General features: G+C 47.3%; 1 protein-coding gene across 8 annotated transcripts in view; it reads left to right on the top strand.

The window, feature by feature from the left end:
• The window catches only part of SHANK3 (SH3 and multiple ankyrin repeat domains 3), a 402,299-nt gene that overhangs the window by 119,347 nt on the left and 267,120 nt on the right, over nucleotides 1-15,832 (top strand). For all 8 annotated transcript variants that reach the window (XR_009958823.1, XM_062579208.1, XM_062579216.1 and 5 more), the window contains one exon: nucleotides 11,172-11,511. Coding sequence is in view for 7 of the 8 variants with exons in the window: in XM_062579208.1 (XP_062435192.1) it covers nucleotides 11,172-11,511 (340 nt within the window). In the remaining variant the exon portion in view is untranslated. The remainder of the gene's footprint in view (nucleotides 1-11,171; nucleotides 11,512-15,832) is intronic.

Genomic DNA, 15,832 nt, shown 5'->3' on the forward strand with positions numbered 1-15,832 from the left:
CCTCTTGTCCTGTTACATGGGACAACTGGAAAGAGTTTGTCCCCATCCCCTTGACACCCTCCCTTCAAGTACTTGTACACATTGATGCGATCCCCCGTCAGTCTTCTCTTCCCCAGGCTGAAGAGGCCCAGCTCTCGCAGCCGTTCCTCGTAGGGCAGGTGCTCCAGCCCTCTGATCATCTTTGTAGCCTTATGCTGGACTCTCTCCAGTATCTCTGTGTCTCTCTTGTCCTGGGGAGCCCAGATCTGGACACAGTACTCGAGATGAGTCCTCCCCAGGGCTGAGTTTAGGGGCAGGATCACCTCCCTCAACCTGCCAGCAACACTCTTCCCAATGCACCCCAGGACACCATTGGCTTTCTTGGCCACAAGGGCACATTGCTGGCTCGTGGTCAATCTGTCATCCACCAGCACTCCCAGGTCTTTCTCTGCAGAGCTGCTCTCCAGAAGGTCAGCCCCCAGCTGGTACTGGTGCCTAGGGTTATTTTTCCCTAGGTGCAGGACTCTGCCCTTGCCCTTGTTGAACCTCATGAGGTTCCTCTCCGCCCAGCTCTCCAGCCTGTCCAGGTCTCTCTGAATGGCAGCACAGCCCTCGGATGTATCAGCCACTCCTCCCAGCTTCGTATCATCAACAAACTTGCTGAGGAGGCACTCTGACCCCTCGTCCAGGTCATTGATGAAGAAGTTGAACAGCATGGGGCCCAGTACTGAGCCCTGGGGGATGCCACTAGCCACAGGCCTCCAGCTAGACTCCACGCCACTGATGACGACCCTCCAAGCTCTGCCTTTCAGCCAGTTCTCAGTCCACCCCACTGTCTACTTGTCTAACCCACACTTCCTGAGCTTCCTGAGTTCTCCATTAGCAATTCATTATTGTGTATCTTATTGTCTGGATCTGCTGAAATGGGCCTTGGTAATTTTGCACAGTGGTAACGTATAATCAGAATATCATTGGGGTGTTAAATGTCAAAAGCTTCATCCATGCTCATTATATCAGCAGTTATTTCTGTTAGACTCTTAAAGCCTGATGGCTGATATAAATTAAAATTTTCATTCCTTCTTTTATTGGTAACTGTCTAGTTTCATCTTTTCCGGGTTTTTCCTAGAACTTATATGAGGGTAAGATCTGTAGAGTTATCTGAATCATCCCATTGACCCTTTAAAAGCTGTCTTCCAATCCTTTGTATCTTTTAAAGGAGTCCTGTAAATATAGGCCAAAGAGGTGTTTTGCAAATTCTTTTGAACTTTAGTGTAGAAGTTTATGATCCGCTAATTTGAATGCACACAAATGAATAAATGTTGGCTATACTGTCCTTGGAATTGATGAGAGAAAAGTTTTAAACTCTCCATTTTGTTTTGTATGTATTTTTTCTAATAGAGAATCATGTATAGGAGTTATCTTCAGATACAGATCAAAAATACTTACTATTTTTTCCTTATTTTCTGTTATCATCTCTGTTAATTTCATTTCCTTTCTGCAACAGTTTTGCGGATGTTAAGGTTTCCTCTGTGGGATTTTAGCAATGGCCTAATAGTCCAAATGGGATTCTTGATGAGCTGAATATAATAAGGTGAAATAGAGGAAAGAAGAATACACTAGACTGAAAGTATTTCCAGAGTTGAGGAGTTTCAGGCTGATGGATTTTGTCTGAAGAGAAGAGCTGAAAAATGCATGTCATGCACTACTCGCAGGTGACTTGACAGCGTGTTTGAGAATATCTTGTAGGGGAAAACTAGCAGGTTTAATTAACCCATATTTTTAGCAGTTTCAATTTAAGTTTTACAAACATAGAGAAATCCATTTCCAGCTATGAAGGACTGCTGCTCTCTGAGCAAGATGAGGCAAGAGATCTACATTAAGATGAAGGACTGAGGAGTGATGGGTGAGAGAGAGTGGTGTGAGAGGAAGGAGATAGCTCTGAGGGACTATATCAAGAGGTGAAACATCAGCTATGAAGACTGATAATTGAGAGCAAATGGGGATGACTGGAAAAACGATTGGAGGATAAATATTTTTAGTAAATAAATAAAAAAAACAAGGCTATAGTTCCTTACAGTGGATTAATCCTCAGTTTAGGGGTAAATTAGCATCTACCTCTTTGAAGCTGACAAGATTGTCTGGTCTGCCTAATCACTCTTTTCCTTTCCCTTAATTTTCATTCCTATAAAAAAACACCTGGAAGGTTCTACGTAGTACTCTCTCTTTCTGGCATGGAGCAGAAGCCTGGGCTTGACTTTGCCGTGCGTTGTGCACTGCATGCGAGGGGATGCTGTGTGCTTTCCCTTCATTCTGCTTTGTAATTTTCCACTATTAAAATGTAAATGTGGCCTCTCAGCTTGGAACTGTGGAGGCATTTGCTCTTTGTATGCTTTTGCTCTTTTACATGAATATTTAACATTGAGCCAGTAAACCTCTAAATAACCTTAGAGTGTTGATTACATTTCAGTTCATTAGACGGCAGCGTGGGGATGTTTGGAGCATGGTCCAGTGCTGTGCAGGTGATGGCGCCGTGTTTCTGTGCCAGGAATTCCTCAGGGAGCTGTGGCTGTATCCTGCTCCCACCCCACCTGAGCGATGAGAGGCATTCTCAAGTTGAGGGCAAGACGTTTCTCCTTCTGGAGGGAAAAAAAAGCGAACAAGGGAACGTCAGATTAACTAGGCTGGCTAGAGCATGCTTGTACTTCAGTTACCATGACAGCACTGCTCAAAGAAGTGATTCATTTTGCTGTGAGAAACCCAGTAAACACACTTTGATTAAACTCTTGAGAAGGTGTAGAAAAGAATCTTCAAAGATGATTGTATGACCTGAACGAAGTTTTTTATTGCTGTTGCTTTCCTCCCTTCCCATTTGGGAACAGAGGATTTAGGGGGATAGAGAAAGGAAACCTCCATCAGAAGCTGTTGTCTGGCAGTAGCCTGAATCGATCCTACTTTTAGCTGGAGTTTGGACTCAATGGCTTATTATTATTACCAATTTTTAGCAGACTGAGGCACAGTAAGAATCCACTCTTGCAGCCTGCAGAGCTGCTTGAGCTGCAGTGGTTCTTGGGTGCCCCTGGCTCTTTGGGACGTATATGGTGGTTTTGGACATCACGTCATGCTGATCATGCTCTGTGGCCTTGCGCGAGCACCTCTGAGTCTCCTGGTGAGGATTTCACCTGGCAAACCCAGGTACTCATCTGTGCTGAGCCTGACCCTTTGGGCAGGAGGAGCTGCCACTGTCCCTTGGTGACTCCAGTGTGGACCTATCGGGAAGGCTGGACTCTCCTTGAGCCAAGGATTTCAGCTGAGACCCTGGTTTCAGCTCCTGACATTTCTTTTAACTAGCCTCTTTCTGGTGAAGCATGTGATTTCACCCTCTCAGGTCCTGCTGCGGTACTGGAGGGTAGGGAGGAGGAAGGGTCCTGTAGTCTGTGGCCAGGGAACACCCACTCAGGGGACCCACAAGGAACAGGACAGAGCCACCTTGCTCAATACGTATTTGAACTGTAAGGCAGAAGAGGACCTAGCTCCGTAAAGCTGATGGTGACCTGTTTTTTTATCAAATGAGGCCATATTTCTGTGCTTGCAGTGATGGCCCTCAAATCAAGCTGGCAATGGAGGCAGGATCACAGCTCTCTTGTGGGTACCCCGTGAGGCAGCATGGGAAGAGAGGATCTTCTTGTGTGTGGAAGGCATTGGGTGGGCCTAGGGTGGCCGTACGTCCCAGAGACCTGGCCACAGCTGCACAGATGTGGTTGGCATATTGTGAGGATGTGGCTGGTTCATGTAGGTCTCTTTGGGAGGGACCCATGGCTTCTGATGGGCTCCTCAGAGCAAGCAATCTCAGGCATTTCTGCATGTTCAGCCCTTCTGCAAAGCTCTCATCATCTCTTGGTCTCCCACAGACAGCACAGGATTTCCCCAAGCTTTTTGCTTTTGAACACACAATGGTCCCTTGGGGAGAGAAATAAAGAGGAAATCCCATGGGAGGGTTGTTGGTCTCTTGTTTACTTCTCCTAGAAAAGGGCTCAGAGTCAACATTAAAAAGACAATAAAACTGATGCCTAGAGAGTTCCCAGCGCTGCACCAGTCCCTGCTGTCAGTGCAGTGGGTACATTTTCGTTTCCATTGCCTGCCTGCATCATTGCCCTGTGTGCAAGGTGGCCTTGGTTTTCTGTCGGCCACAGCCCCCAGGTTTGTGCCAGCCAGGTGCCTTTGCTGTCCTTGTGACTGTTGCCTGTCTCAAATGGTGATTTCCTGCTGGACTTTCTCATGCATGTAAGTGGGCTTATAGGACACTTTAACATCAGACTGCCTCCACTGTTCCTTATTCATTTTAGGGTCCTTTGCCATCTGGCCATGAATATTCTCTGGCAGAAACTTCTTTGTCCCTTGCTGTCTCCATCTCGTTGCAGGTCCCAGCTGAGAATCTGGTTGTATCTCTGACTCTATCTAAATTCTATCTTGAGAGCAGACCCAGGTTTGTGCCGTATCCGAGGTACAGAGCTTCCAGCTGCACATGAGGCTGTACTTAAATGGAGGCTTTGGATAAGCTCTGGGCCATCTGGGGAGAGAAGTCCTATATCACTCATACAAGCTGTAACTGTCCTCCTCCTGTGAAGCCACTGGGATATCTGCTGGGTCAGTGTTCTCATTTAAAGCCAGGCTTTCCAGGGCACTTACTGTCATTTTTAGATCTCTAACTTCTGTGTACAAGTGTATGGTTTGGTCCAGTTGCCCTCCTGGCTGTGTAGTATAGCCCCTGAAGTGGGCCTCCTAGTCACGTCCTGGGGCCCCAGGGTGGTCCAGGTTCCGAAAGCGCCCTGGATAGCTCGGAGCTGAAGTCAGAGAGGGCAAGATTTCCATGAACTGTGCTTTTGAACTGGGACTTCTCAGCAATTTCTTGACTCTCTCTGAACAACTCTCTTCATGCCAAAGTGTAGGCACCCAGGTCCTAGGCACTGGCTGCTTAGGTCAGCATACATTGACATCTTTGGATACCCAAGTGCCCAGGGAACTTCACAGTCTAAATACATCAGCTGAAAGCCTGTGCCCTGTATGAGTGCAGGAAAGTAGGCTTTTTGATTAATTCTCTGGACCCATAGAATCAGTAGGGTTGGAAGGGACCTCTGGAGATCATCTAGGCCAACCTCCCTGCTCAACCAGGGTCACCTAGAGCATGTTAAACAGGGTTGCATCCAGGCGGGCCTTGAAGATCTCCAGAGAAGGAGACTCCACAACCCCTCTGGGTAACCTGTGCCAGTGCTCCGTCACTCTCACAGGGAAGAAATTCCCCCTCGTGGTCAGGCGGAACTTCCTGTGCTTCAATTTCTGCCCACTGCCTCTTGTCCTGTTACATGGGACAACTGGAAAGAGTTTGTCCCCATCCCCTTGACACCCTCCCTTCAAGTACTTGTACACATTGATGCGATCCCCCGTCAGTCTTCTCTTCCCCAGGCTGAAGAGGCCCAGCTCTCGCAGCCGTTCCTCGTAGGGCAGGTGCTCCAGCCCTCTGATCATCTTTGTAGCCTTATGCTGGACTCTCTCCAGTATCTCTGTGTCTCTCTTGTCCTGGGGAGCCCAGATCTGGACACAGTACTCGAGATGAGTCCTCCCCAGGGCTGAGTTTAGGGGCAGGATCACCTCCCTCAACCTGCCAGCAACACTCTTCCCAATGCACCCCAGGAGACCATTGGCCTTCCTGGCCACAAGGGCACATTGCTGGCTCATGGTCAACTCGTCATCCACCAGCACTCCCAGGTCTTTCTCTGCAGAGCTACTCTCCAGAAGGTCAGCCCCCAGCTGGTACTGGTGCCTAGGGTTATTTTTCCCTAGGTGCAGGACTCTGCACTTGCCCTTGTTGAACCTCATGGAGTTCCTCTCCGCCCAGCTCTCCAGCCTGTCCAGGTCTCTCTGTATGGCAGCACAGCCCTCGGGTGTATCAGCCACTCTTCCCAGCTTGGTATCATCAGCAAACTTGCAGAGGATGCGCTCCGTCCCCCCTGTCCAGGTCATTGATGAAAAAGTTGAACAGGATGGGGCTCTCCTTATGTAGGAGGATGTTATGGGAGACAGTGTCAAAAGCCTTGCTGAAGTCAAGGTACACAATGTCCACTGCTCTCCCCTCATCTACCCAGCCAGTCATTCCATCAGAGAAGGCTATCATGTTGGTTAAGCAGGATTTCCCCTTGGTGAATCGTGAATCCATGCTGGCTACTCCTGATCACCTTCTTTTCCTCCATATGCCTGGAGGAGACATCCAGAATGAGCTGTTGCATCACCTTTCTAGGGATGGAGGTGAGGCTGACTGGCCTGTAGTTGCCTAGGTCCTCCTTCTTGCCCTTCTTGAAGACTGGAGTGACGATGGCTTTCTTCCAGTCCTCAGGCACCTCTCCTGTTCTCCAGGACCTTTCCAGGGTGATGGAGAATTGCCTGGCAACAACATCCACCAGCTCCCTCATTACCTGTGTGTGCATCCCATCCGCGCCCATGGATTTGTGGAGGTCTAGCCTGCCCAGAAGGTCTCTAATCCTATCCTCCTCAACCAAAGGAAAGTCTTCCCTTCTCAAGACTTTCTCCCTCACCTCCAGGCTGCAGGATTCCTGAGGGCTGCCCTTAGGAGTGAAGACTGAAGCAAAGAAGGCATTCAGTAATTCTGCCTTCTCTGTATCCCTTGTCACCAGGGCCCCCACCCCATTCAGTAGTGGGCCCACATTTTCCCTAGTCCTCTACTTGCTGCTGATGTAGCTGAAGAAGCCCTTCCTGTTGTCCTTGACATCCCTTGCCAGACTCAATTCCAACTGGGCCTTAGCCTTCCTCGCAGCATCTCTACATACTCTGACTCCATTCCTATAATTCTCCCAAGTAGCCTGTCCCCTCTCCCACAGTCTGTGTACTTTCTTCTTCTGTCTGAATTTGGCCAAGAGCTCCTTGCTCACCCATGCAGGTCTCCTGCCCCTTTTGCTGCACTTCTTATTCATAGGGATGCACACTCTTGCCCCTAAATCCTGTTTTGGCAAATGAAGTAGGCTGGTTTAGTCTCTGCTTCTATGCAACTGTTGTGTACTGGAAGCCAAATTAAAATTGTACAGACAGTGCAGGTGTTTCCTGTCTTTCAAGAGTCAGTCTTTGCAACTGTAATATTAATGTTGGTATGCTCCTGGAGTTTAATACTTAGGAAACTTCTGCTTTACAACCTACTATGTGACCAGGATACCTTCTCATTTACTTTTGTAAATGCTATGTTATATTGTGCTTCAGGACCCTTAAACCTGATGGTATTGTGTCTGGGTTAGTGAGTAGCAGAGGGGTCCTGGGCTCCTCTCCCAAGCTCCTTCACTATTCTTCTCTAGTGAGAATCTGAGATAGAGGGAGTGTTTTTCTTTGTTTTTTAAAACTGACACTAATTTCGGTGTGGAGAACTTTGAGTATGTAAGGTAACGATTACTCTTGCGCAGTGTTTGAAAGCAGGTGACCAAGTGATTCATCTGACAAGCTGAATTAAAGTGCTTACCCTGACCTGTGTCTAGAATTATGAAGTAACTTCCCTTTTACCAGGAACTCTTGAGCAACCGGTTTAGTGTCGTGTGGCCTAATAATTGGCATTTGCAGTAAATGTCTCACTGTGCACCAGGCCATATCCTTCCTCTATCTCTGAACCTGAGCCTGTATACATTTGACATTTCCTCCCGTTTGATGTCCATGCTCATCACACTGGGAAGAGCAGGAAGTGAGACAGGTTTCCTGCATTTCAATCAAGTTAAGACAACTAGGGGCAGAGGACATCTAGCACAGACTGAAAGCATCTCCTATTATGTACATGTCTTCCTTCACTTGCAAGATAATCACCACTTTTTTTTCTTCTTTACTTTTTTTTTTGTCTTCAATTCTAATATTGTTTTCTGAGTTGTTCCAAATTATCCCCAAAACATTTGTGGAATTATTCCTCGAAGGTCTATGCCCATCAAATGTCTCTGGCCAAGTCCTGCCAGACCAAGTTCAGCTGAAATCAGCTTGGTAAAAGTGACTTGTCAACATGATTATTTTACAGTAAGTTTGTGTGATCAGTTCAAAATATGATCTTTTTTTCCTAAGTAATTAACATCAAGAAACTAGTGATGAATTTATAAAACAAAATGAAAGCCAGCTCAAGCCAAAATCATGCTGTCTGACCTTTTCATCGTTGTACTCTTGTTTTTGTCCTTCCTTGCTTCTCAGTATTGAGACCAATGGTGGTAAGTCCAGTCAAGATGAGAAGAATGACGAGCTAGACCAGTTCTGGCTGGGGTCTGGCTGTGCATAGAGATATTTCTTACACTTTGAGCAGCCATCCATGCTTCCTGTTTGCCTGTGACAAACAGGGTCACACACGCGCAGGAGGGAGCACAGTGCAGACTGTGCCCAAGCTGTTGGTGCCAAGCACAGGTGGCACCCGCTCTCTGGAAAGGGCTGACTGCTGCATCTGGCTTCTTCCAGTACTGGAGGAAAGAACAAGCCCGGCAGGTTTTTTGGATCTTGAATATTTTCTTGATGAATACTTCTAGATTATCAAAATTCTAATAAGGTGCAGATCCAAACTTGGTGCATTCTTCAGCTGTAAGGTTGCTTATTAGTAGAGCACCATTGAGGCTATGTCCCTCTGGCTCTTCATTATTTGCCAGCTTATACGTAACAGGGTCAGGTTGTGTCTGCGCACTACAGAACTGCGCTGAGCTCATGTTCAGTTGATTGCCACCACTAGCTCACACCATTCCTCAGGTTACAGGCCTGAGAGCGCTCTGCTTAATCTTTGGTTTTGGTCACTAGAAGCACGCCGTGCATGTGCTCATTTGAGCAATATGTGCCTTGGGCTTCAGAATGGAAAGGAATTCAGGCTACTGACTGATTTGCTTTCAGTACTATTCAGCATTTAACACTTCTTTTACTAGAAGTAATTCTATATTTTTTTTCAAGAACCATGCTTAAAGTTAGTGAGTTGTCTTAGTTTGGAAACAGATCTTTGAGACTTCTGAGAGCCTTCCTTGTGTTTCCGGTGCTTACTTCCAATTTCTAATAATTTTTAAACCTGTCAGTTGCTAAGAGATGTATCTGTTTAATATTTGCTTCTCTGATTTTTTTTAAATGGCTTTCCATGAGAAGTGATATAGTACAAAATTAAATATCTCATGGAGGTCTAGCATATGCGTGGATGGCACATGAACTTAGGTAGGCAATCCTTGTCAGCCAGACATGTTCGATTGCCTTAGAAATGGCAGTATTTAGCGCTGACTTTGGCTTCCCCTCAGGTGTGCTGCACTAATAGAACTAGTGATAAATTAAAGTCCTGTATGTTGCAGTCCTGCAGACTCCCACGCAGCTGAGTCTGTAGCACGTCTCACCCCAGAAACCGTGCTGCATCCCTGGCTGTGACTTTGCTCCTGTCTGTCTGCCATCTCTCATGTTGCCTGTGTCTCTGGGTTACAATTTTGGCCAATTTTTCATATTGAGGTGGCTTGGAGGAGAGCACTGAGGTGCTGGGCAGATGGATGGAGAAGAGTCCTGCTCTGGTCCTGGCACTGGTCAATGGAGGCTGGGGAGCTGGGCTAGTCGCCACAGGGACTGCAGACACCGCCAAGAGAAATTCCAGCACCACATGGTTAAAAGTCATCAGAGAACAAATGCATCGAGTTGCTATGGCAACAGTAAGATTTACAGGAGCCTGAAATTTTTGTACTTTGAACCTAAAATATGCCTTTGAAAAATATTCTGAGTTTGATCATGTGGTATGGCTGGAAAGTTTCAAGAGATCTCTCTGAATGCCAGGCAATGTCCTGTCCAGGTGCCTTCCTGGTCCCTTCCTCCAAAACCTGTTGGTGTGATGATGCATCCTTGCGTGTCAGGTGCAAGCTCCTGTGTGAGGAACTGCAGTCAGGAGGCACATGGGTGGCAAGGGGGCTGAGGGCCCCTTAGGGCAGGACCATGCGCTTCTTGAATGTGCCCTCCAGCAAGAACACAGGAGAGCTCTGCACTGTGTTACATGGCATATTTTAACTGTCCTGTTGCTTTTGCCACTAAGTTTGTACTAGAAATGGGCTGGATGTCATCCACTCTGAGTTCCCTGCTGGAGGTTGCCACACTTAAGGTCTGCACTTAAGAGCAGACACTCTTTAAGAATGTTAAGTTTCAATTTGGAAATGAATTCATTAAATATGATATAGAAGACTTCTTTCCTCACCTAGGGTCTACAATGCTTTTGCTACTTGCACGCTGGGCTCTGCGGCGTTCCTATGTCCTTACTGCAGCAGACCACTACTCTGTGATGAAATGAGGATTACCTTTTCCATTCTTTCTGCATTTGCAGTATGGTTGGCAGAAACAGGAATTTCCATCTTCAGGTGACTTTGTGAGGTCTATTTCTTCTGGACACTTCTAAGAGTTAAGTAAAGGGTCAAGTAGGGCAGGAAGTAGCTGTTGTTTTATTCTGTGCATTAAATTTTTGAGGCTTATGCTTGGCATATGCCTAAAGCTACAGGTTTAGGCCTACTGTGCTTTCAAAACAAAAGAGGAAGTAGAGGCCACTTGACAGTGTCAGTGTATGTGTCACCACTTCTGAAGCAGGGTGGCAATTAGAGATGCCCAGCTGGAAGGGGTCCTGCTGGTAGCTCCATGCACTGTCACCTCAGTCCTCCTGTTGCCCTTCCTTTGCAGTGATTGATGACCTCCTCCAGCAGGAGTCTTGGTGCTTCTCGTGCCACTGTTTCCAAATTCTCCCAGCTCTGATGCTCTGTGACTTGGACTTCACCTATCTCCTGTTCATCACCTTGCGTGCTCCCTGCTGAGACTGCGTCTGGCACAGCACCTTGCGTTGTTGGGGTGCTGGCAGTCCCAGTCTGCGTGGCTGGCCAAACCATGCTCTTCTTTTACCCACATGCCGCTCCAAAGGTGTAAGGTAGTTTCCTCATGGGAGGAGAACAGTGTGGCTCCATGGTCCCAGCTGTTGGGATAGGAGCTGGTGGTGGATGGAGCTGCTTCTTTGTCCATTCTGGCAGTCCTCCTGTTCTCTCCAGGAGGCATTTGCTCTCCCTTCCTAGCCCTGTGCATTTCCCCAGGCCTGCTTTGTTGCCCGTTTTCCTTCCCGGACAGGACTGGCCAACACTGACATTGTGTAGTACATCCATTGGCTAATGCAACTCTCTCTGGTTCCTTTGCAGTGCCTTTCAGAGAAACTCCCAGTTATACGAAGCGGCGACGGATCCTTTGTGCAGGTGGCCTCTCCTCCCCGCGCATGCTGCAGCGTTCGGCCAGCGACAACAACCTGAAGGCAGACAGCCGGGCATCCTACTCACCGGTGCCCTCACTCCGCAGCCTGCCCCCACAGCTGCTGGTGCAGATGCAGGAAGCAGCCGTGGGGGTGGTAACGGGGGACGGCAGCCTGGTGAGCACCAGCAGTGCCCGTAGCGCCCACAGCCGCTCCCCATCTCTGCAGCGCGTGCAGGAAGAGAAGGAGGCCGACCTGCCTACACTCCGTAGAAGCAGCCGCAGCAAGGCCAGGTAAGATCCGTGGTGGGGAAGCAGGAGCAACGGTGCCACACTGCCCTGCAGCTTCCCAGAGCGGTGGCACAACTAACGGCTCCTGAGAGTTGGGAGCGTCTGTGGGGCTCCTGTGGAGGTCAGGGGGTGCAGGAATGCTCTACCAGACCCCTCTCCTCTTCTGCAGGACTTGTTGCTGCTCCTGCACTGAGCATTGGGGTGGGTTTAGTGGGCAGCAGCACATGATGTGTTGGCATCCCCAGGAGCCCCTGGGCCTCCAGACTGCCACAGGCAGCTCCTGGGGACCACAGCGCCTCAGGTGGTAACCGGGAAGGCTGGTGGGGTCTGACACGGCACAGGTGCCTGATGGCCAAAGGCGCTGCATCTCCCTAATCACGGCTGTCCAGGGAACTGGGGGCACCGTTACCCTCTGGCTCTCAGAGCAAGCAGAGCAGGGGTTATTTTCCTTTACCTTTTCCCTTTCTCGGTCTCATTTTGTGCCTCTGAAAACTGGTAAGTGCATCAATTCCATGTTGCGTTTGTTGTTGCTATGACAATGAATGCATCTTGAAAATTAATACTTTCAGGTGGCATATTGCAGATAAGCTAACGCCTAATATGTCTAAACTGACATACAGGTGGCAGTCACCACCATCTCTCTATGTGTAGCTGCATTTTCATGTAGACCCCAGAAATCCTTTGGGTCTGGAAATATTTGATGGGAACTGTAATTGCACCCATCAAGGTGTGTGGAGACTCCATCGCATATGTGCAGTGGCCAGGCAGATAGCTGCCGCTGCTGATGATAGTAATACAGTGCTCGTGTTTCACAGGGTTGCAGTAAGTGGTGCACATGGGAATAACATAACCATGTGTTCTCCCGCTGCTTCCCAGTCATTTGTTGGTCTTGTGAAATGCAAACTGCAGATCTGACACCCACTCATCACAGTGAGCAGCTAGCTTTGCAAAGGGGAAGGTTTATGGGGAAGCAAAGGCATAAATACCCTTTCTGATTGAGGAGGATGACTGCTACTAATCTCTGAACAAAGACTGCCCCTAGATAAATGTTTCTTGAGAGCTTTTATTGCTGAGGGTCCCTTTGGTAACAACCAGATTCAGGTTTGCTTTTTTAGCTGCTCTTTTAGTAGAGAGGTGAGAGTAACCACAGCCAACACTAATGAAAAATAAATGTCTACTCAGAAAGGGCTAAAGAGAAGCTCTAAAATACCACAAGTTTAGAACAGGAGCTTGAAGAATGGGTACTAGGTTTGGGGTTATTGCTGTGTTTACTAATGACTGTGAAATGGCTTTGAAGAACCCGTCTGCAGATGACAGCTATTTACATTAACTCCATATCAGAAACAGCTTTGAGGTCCTTTGGAGCAATCTAAAGAGTTCTAGGAAAAAGAAACATGATAGTAAATAAAAAATAATGAAAAAAAATGCAAAATAGCTACTAAGGGGAAAAACTTGAACTACTCAGGCACCTGGTAGGGTTCTTAATTAACAGTTTGACTCAGGATAAGTTGCAGGATGTTTTCTGAACAGCTCAGTAGTAGAGACCCCTTTAATGTGAAGCTTCAATAGAAAATGCAATGATATTGCATTTTGCCTAAAGAGTGTGATGGATGATAATATAGAAAATAGTCTAATACCTTGGTCCAAATCAGTGATGACACTTCTCAGAGAGCTGCATACCACACTGGGCACTACAGGTCAGTGAGAATGGTGTGAGTTAAAGGGTTTCAGAAAGATGCAGTGAAAACTATCAGGAATGAAAAAAATCCTTGCTTTCAAGAGAGATTTAGAAGAACAGAATTGTTACCTTAGAAACAAGATGAATAGAGGAAATATGTTAAAAATATTGAAAATACTGAATGGCTGAGGAGAGGGAAATAGGGAACCTCTGCCTGTTTTATGGCATGAGAAGAAAAGAACATGCAATGAAATTAATGGCAGGCAAAGTCAAAACCAGTAAGAAACAATGTTTTTTCTCCAATCTACAATTAGTTCTGGAATTTGCTGCTTAGGAATTTGTTAAAACCAGAAACACAGTATGATTGTAAAAGCATTAGGAGATGGGCATGAGTAAAATAATATTAGGGGGATGGGTTATAATCTGTGAACTTTTGGAATTATTCTCAGAATTACTTGGAGCACTTAATGGCCAGGCAGGGTGGAGGGCAGGCCTGGAGAAGCCTCACACCTTCCCAAGCTGGATAGTTCCCTGAGAGCCAAAGCAGGGCTGGGCTTGGAGGTGCTGGGCAATTTGAGGTCAGTCTTAGGAGCAGTGCAGGTGAGATCTTTGCAAAAACAAGTCTGTCAGACAGCTGAAGGGGCTGGTGGGGGCTCTGTTGTGTGTAATTGCTGCCCTGCTTTTGCCCGTTGGCTCCCTGACAAGTGTCAGAGAGGTCTAATGTTGCTGTAGGCTCTGGGATCCTCTTTGACTTGGTGTACAAACTTCCTCAGTGTGTGCCTTAGTATTTGAGCATGGGTTGACCTGTTCTGTGCTGAACCTGGGCATGAAGGCTGTTTGCCATGCCATCCATTTCAGATCTGGTGTCCTGTCTTACAAGCACTGCAAATACTGGGTAAGAGCACAAGGAAGGCAGTTGCTTCTTTGGTCCTATTGCCAGATGCTTTTAGGGTGAGTGTCTGCCCCCATTTTCTTCTGTCTGTCTCCAACTTATGTGAGGTTGCAAAGAATTGCTGGAAGTGACTTCATTATTACTAGCCATATGCTTTTATAGTCTTAAGTAGTTCATTTTATTCAGCAGTTTTGAGATACTTGTATATTTTTCTAGGGATGGGAAGGTTATGAAATTCTTTGCATTGAGATTGTGGGAAATGAAATTCACATACGTGCTAACTACGTGCTCAATGTCTTCTACACCCTGGCAAGTTCAGAGCTGTCAGGATTACGGGAAGGTGGTCTAAATAGCAGGAGAACAACCACCGTGATACCTGATAAATCAAAGGGAAAGAAGAAGCAGTGGCTGTTGAATCAGGTGGTGGGGTCTAACTACAGTCCCATGTCCCCTCAGGCCACCTGCATGGTGGACAGGAGGTTCAACTGCTGGCAGGGTGAGCAGTGCTTGTGTAGAAGTGGTGTCCCCATGAAGGACTAACCTCCATGGTGTGGTGTGTGTTGCATGTTGCTGCCGTGTCATAGGATGGTGCAATGTGGCAGCAGTGTCGGGAAGCAACCAGGAGAGAAGTGCGGGAGCCGCGGCACGTGGACTGGACTGTGAGCAAGGTTAGAAGCACCTCCGGCATGCTGGCTACCCTATCCTAGCTCCAAAGGGCTCCCACAATGTCTCAGCCGGGGTTCCCCATGGTGCCGCCTCCCATGACAGCGTCCCCACAATACGACCTCCTGCGACAGCATCCCCATTGTGCCACCTCCTGCAGCAGTGTCCCCACGACACAGGGCAGGACAGGGCCACTTGGCTCTGCTCAGCAGGGCAGGAGCCCTGCATTTGCCTCCGAAGCACTGTGGGTCACGTTCCCACAAGTGGTTCCCACTGGAGCTGCCTTTGACAGAGTTTCTCTTTCCCAGTGCTTCCCAGTGCCATGATGGCACAAGCTTGCAGACAGCGCCCACCTGGGGCCAGCCTTCTCTGCGGCATTGGGATGGGCCAAGTTTTGTGCTGAACCTGGGTAGGAAAGATAAGAACTGATGTGCTTTTAAATTATACAGGTATATAAAGCACACTGTTGTCAGCGGGAATCTGTACACTAACATATGCTTAGAGCAGCTAATTAATAGGGATATTTTGTTTGATCCAGTATTTTTCTCCCTTGTTTGGCCTTATCACTTTCCCAGTTGGTTCCCAGTGCATTCATATTAAGTTTGATAAGAGCTTTTATTTACCCTAGAGCTGAGGAATGGCAGTGTAGTGATCCCTATCTCATTTGAATACTCAGGTTCTAGTGATGTTTTCTTTTTAAACAAACAAGCCTTCCCTTTGTGATGACTGTCAAAATGTCCATAAACATGCTGAATTTTTCTCACATCTTCATTGAAAAATCTTGCAAAAAATGTTTCTGGATCAGATTTTTACCAGAGTAAATACCAAAAAAGTTTAGCGTCTGTAATGCACACCCCAAAATTCTCTATTCTGAGGGAGAAAAATGCCAGCAAAGCTCTAATCTTTTTGCATATATTCAGAATGTCAAACAAAATTTAAATGAAAGTTAGCCTGTCATTAGTGTTTCATTTTCACAGAAGTGACATGTATGAGTACCTTGGGGGCCCGAGGGCTAACCAGCAAGGTAACCTCAGCACTGGTGTTCAGCTGCACTGAAAGCAGGACCAGTTATTTATTCCTGTTGCTCTCAA

Source organism: Rhea pennata, chromosome 1 (assembly GCF_028389875.1).
Source record: "Rhea pennata isolate bPtePen1 chromosome 1, bPtePen1.pri, whole genome shotgun sequence".
NCBI lineage: Eukaryota > Metazoa > Chordata > Aves > Rheiformes > Rheidae > Rhea > Rhea pennata.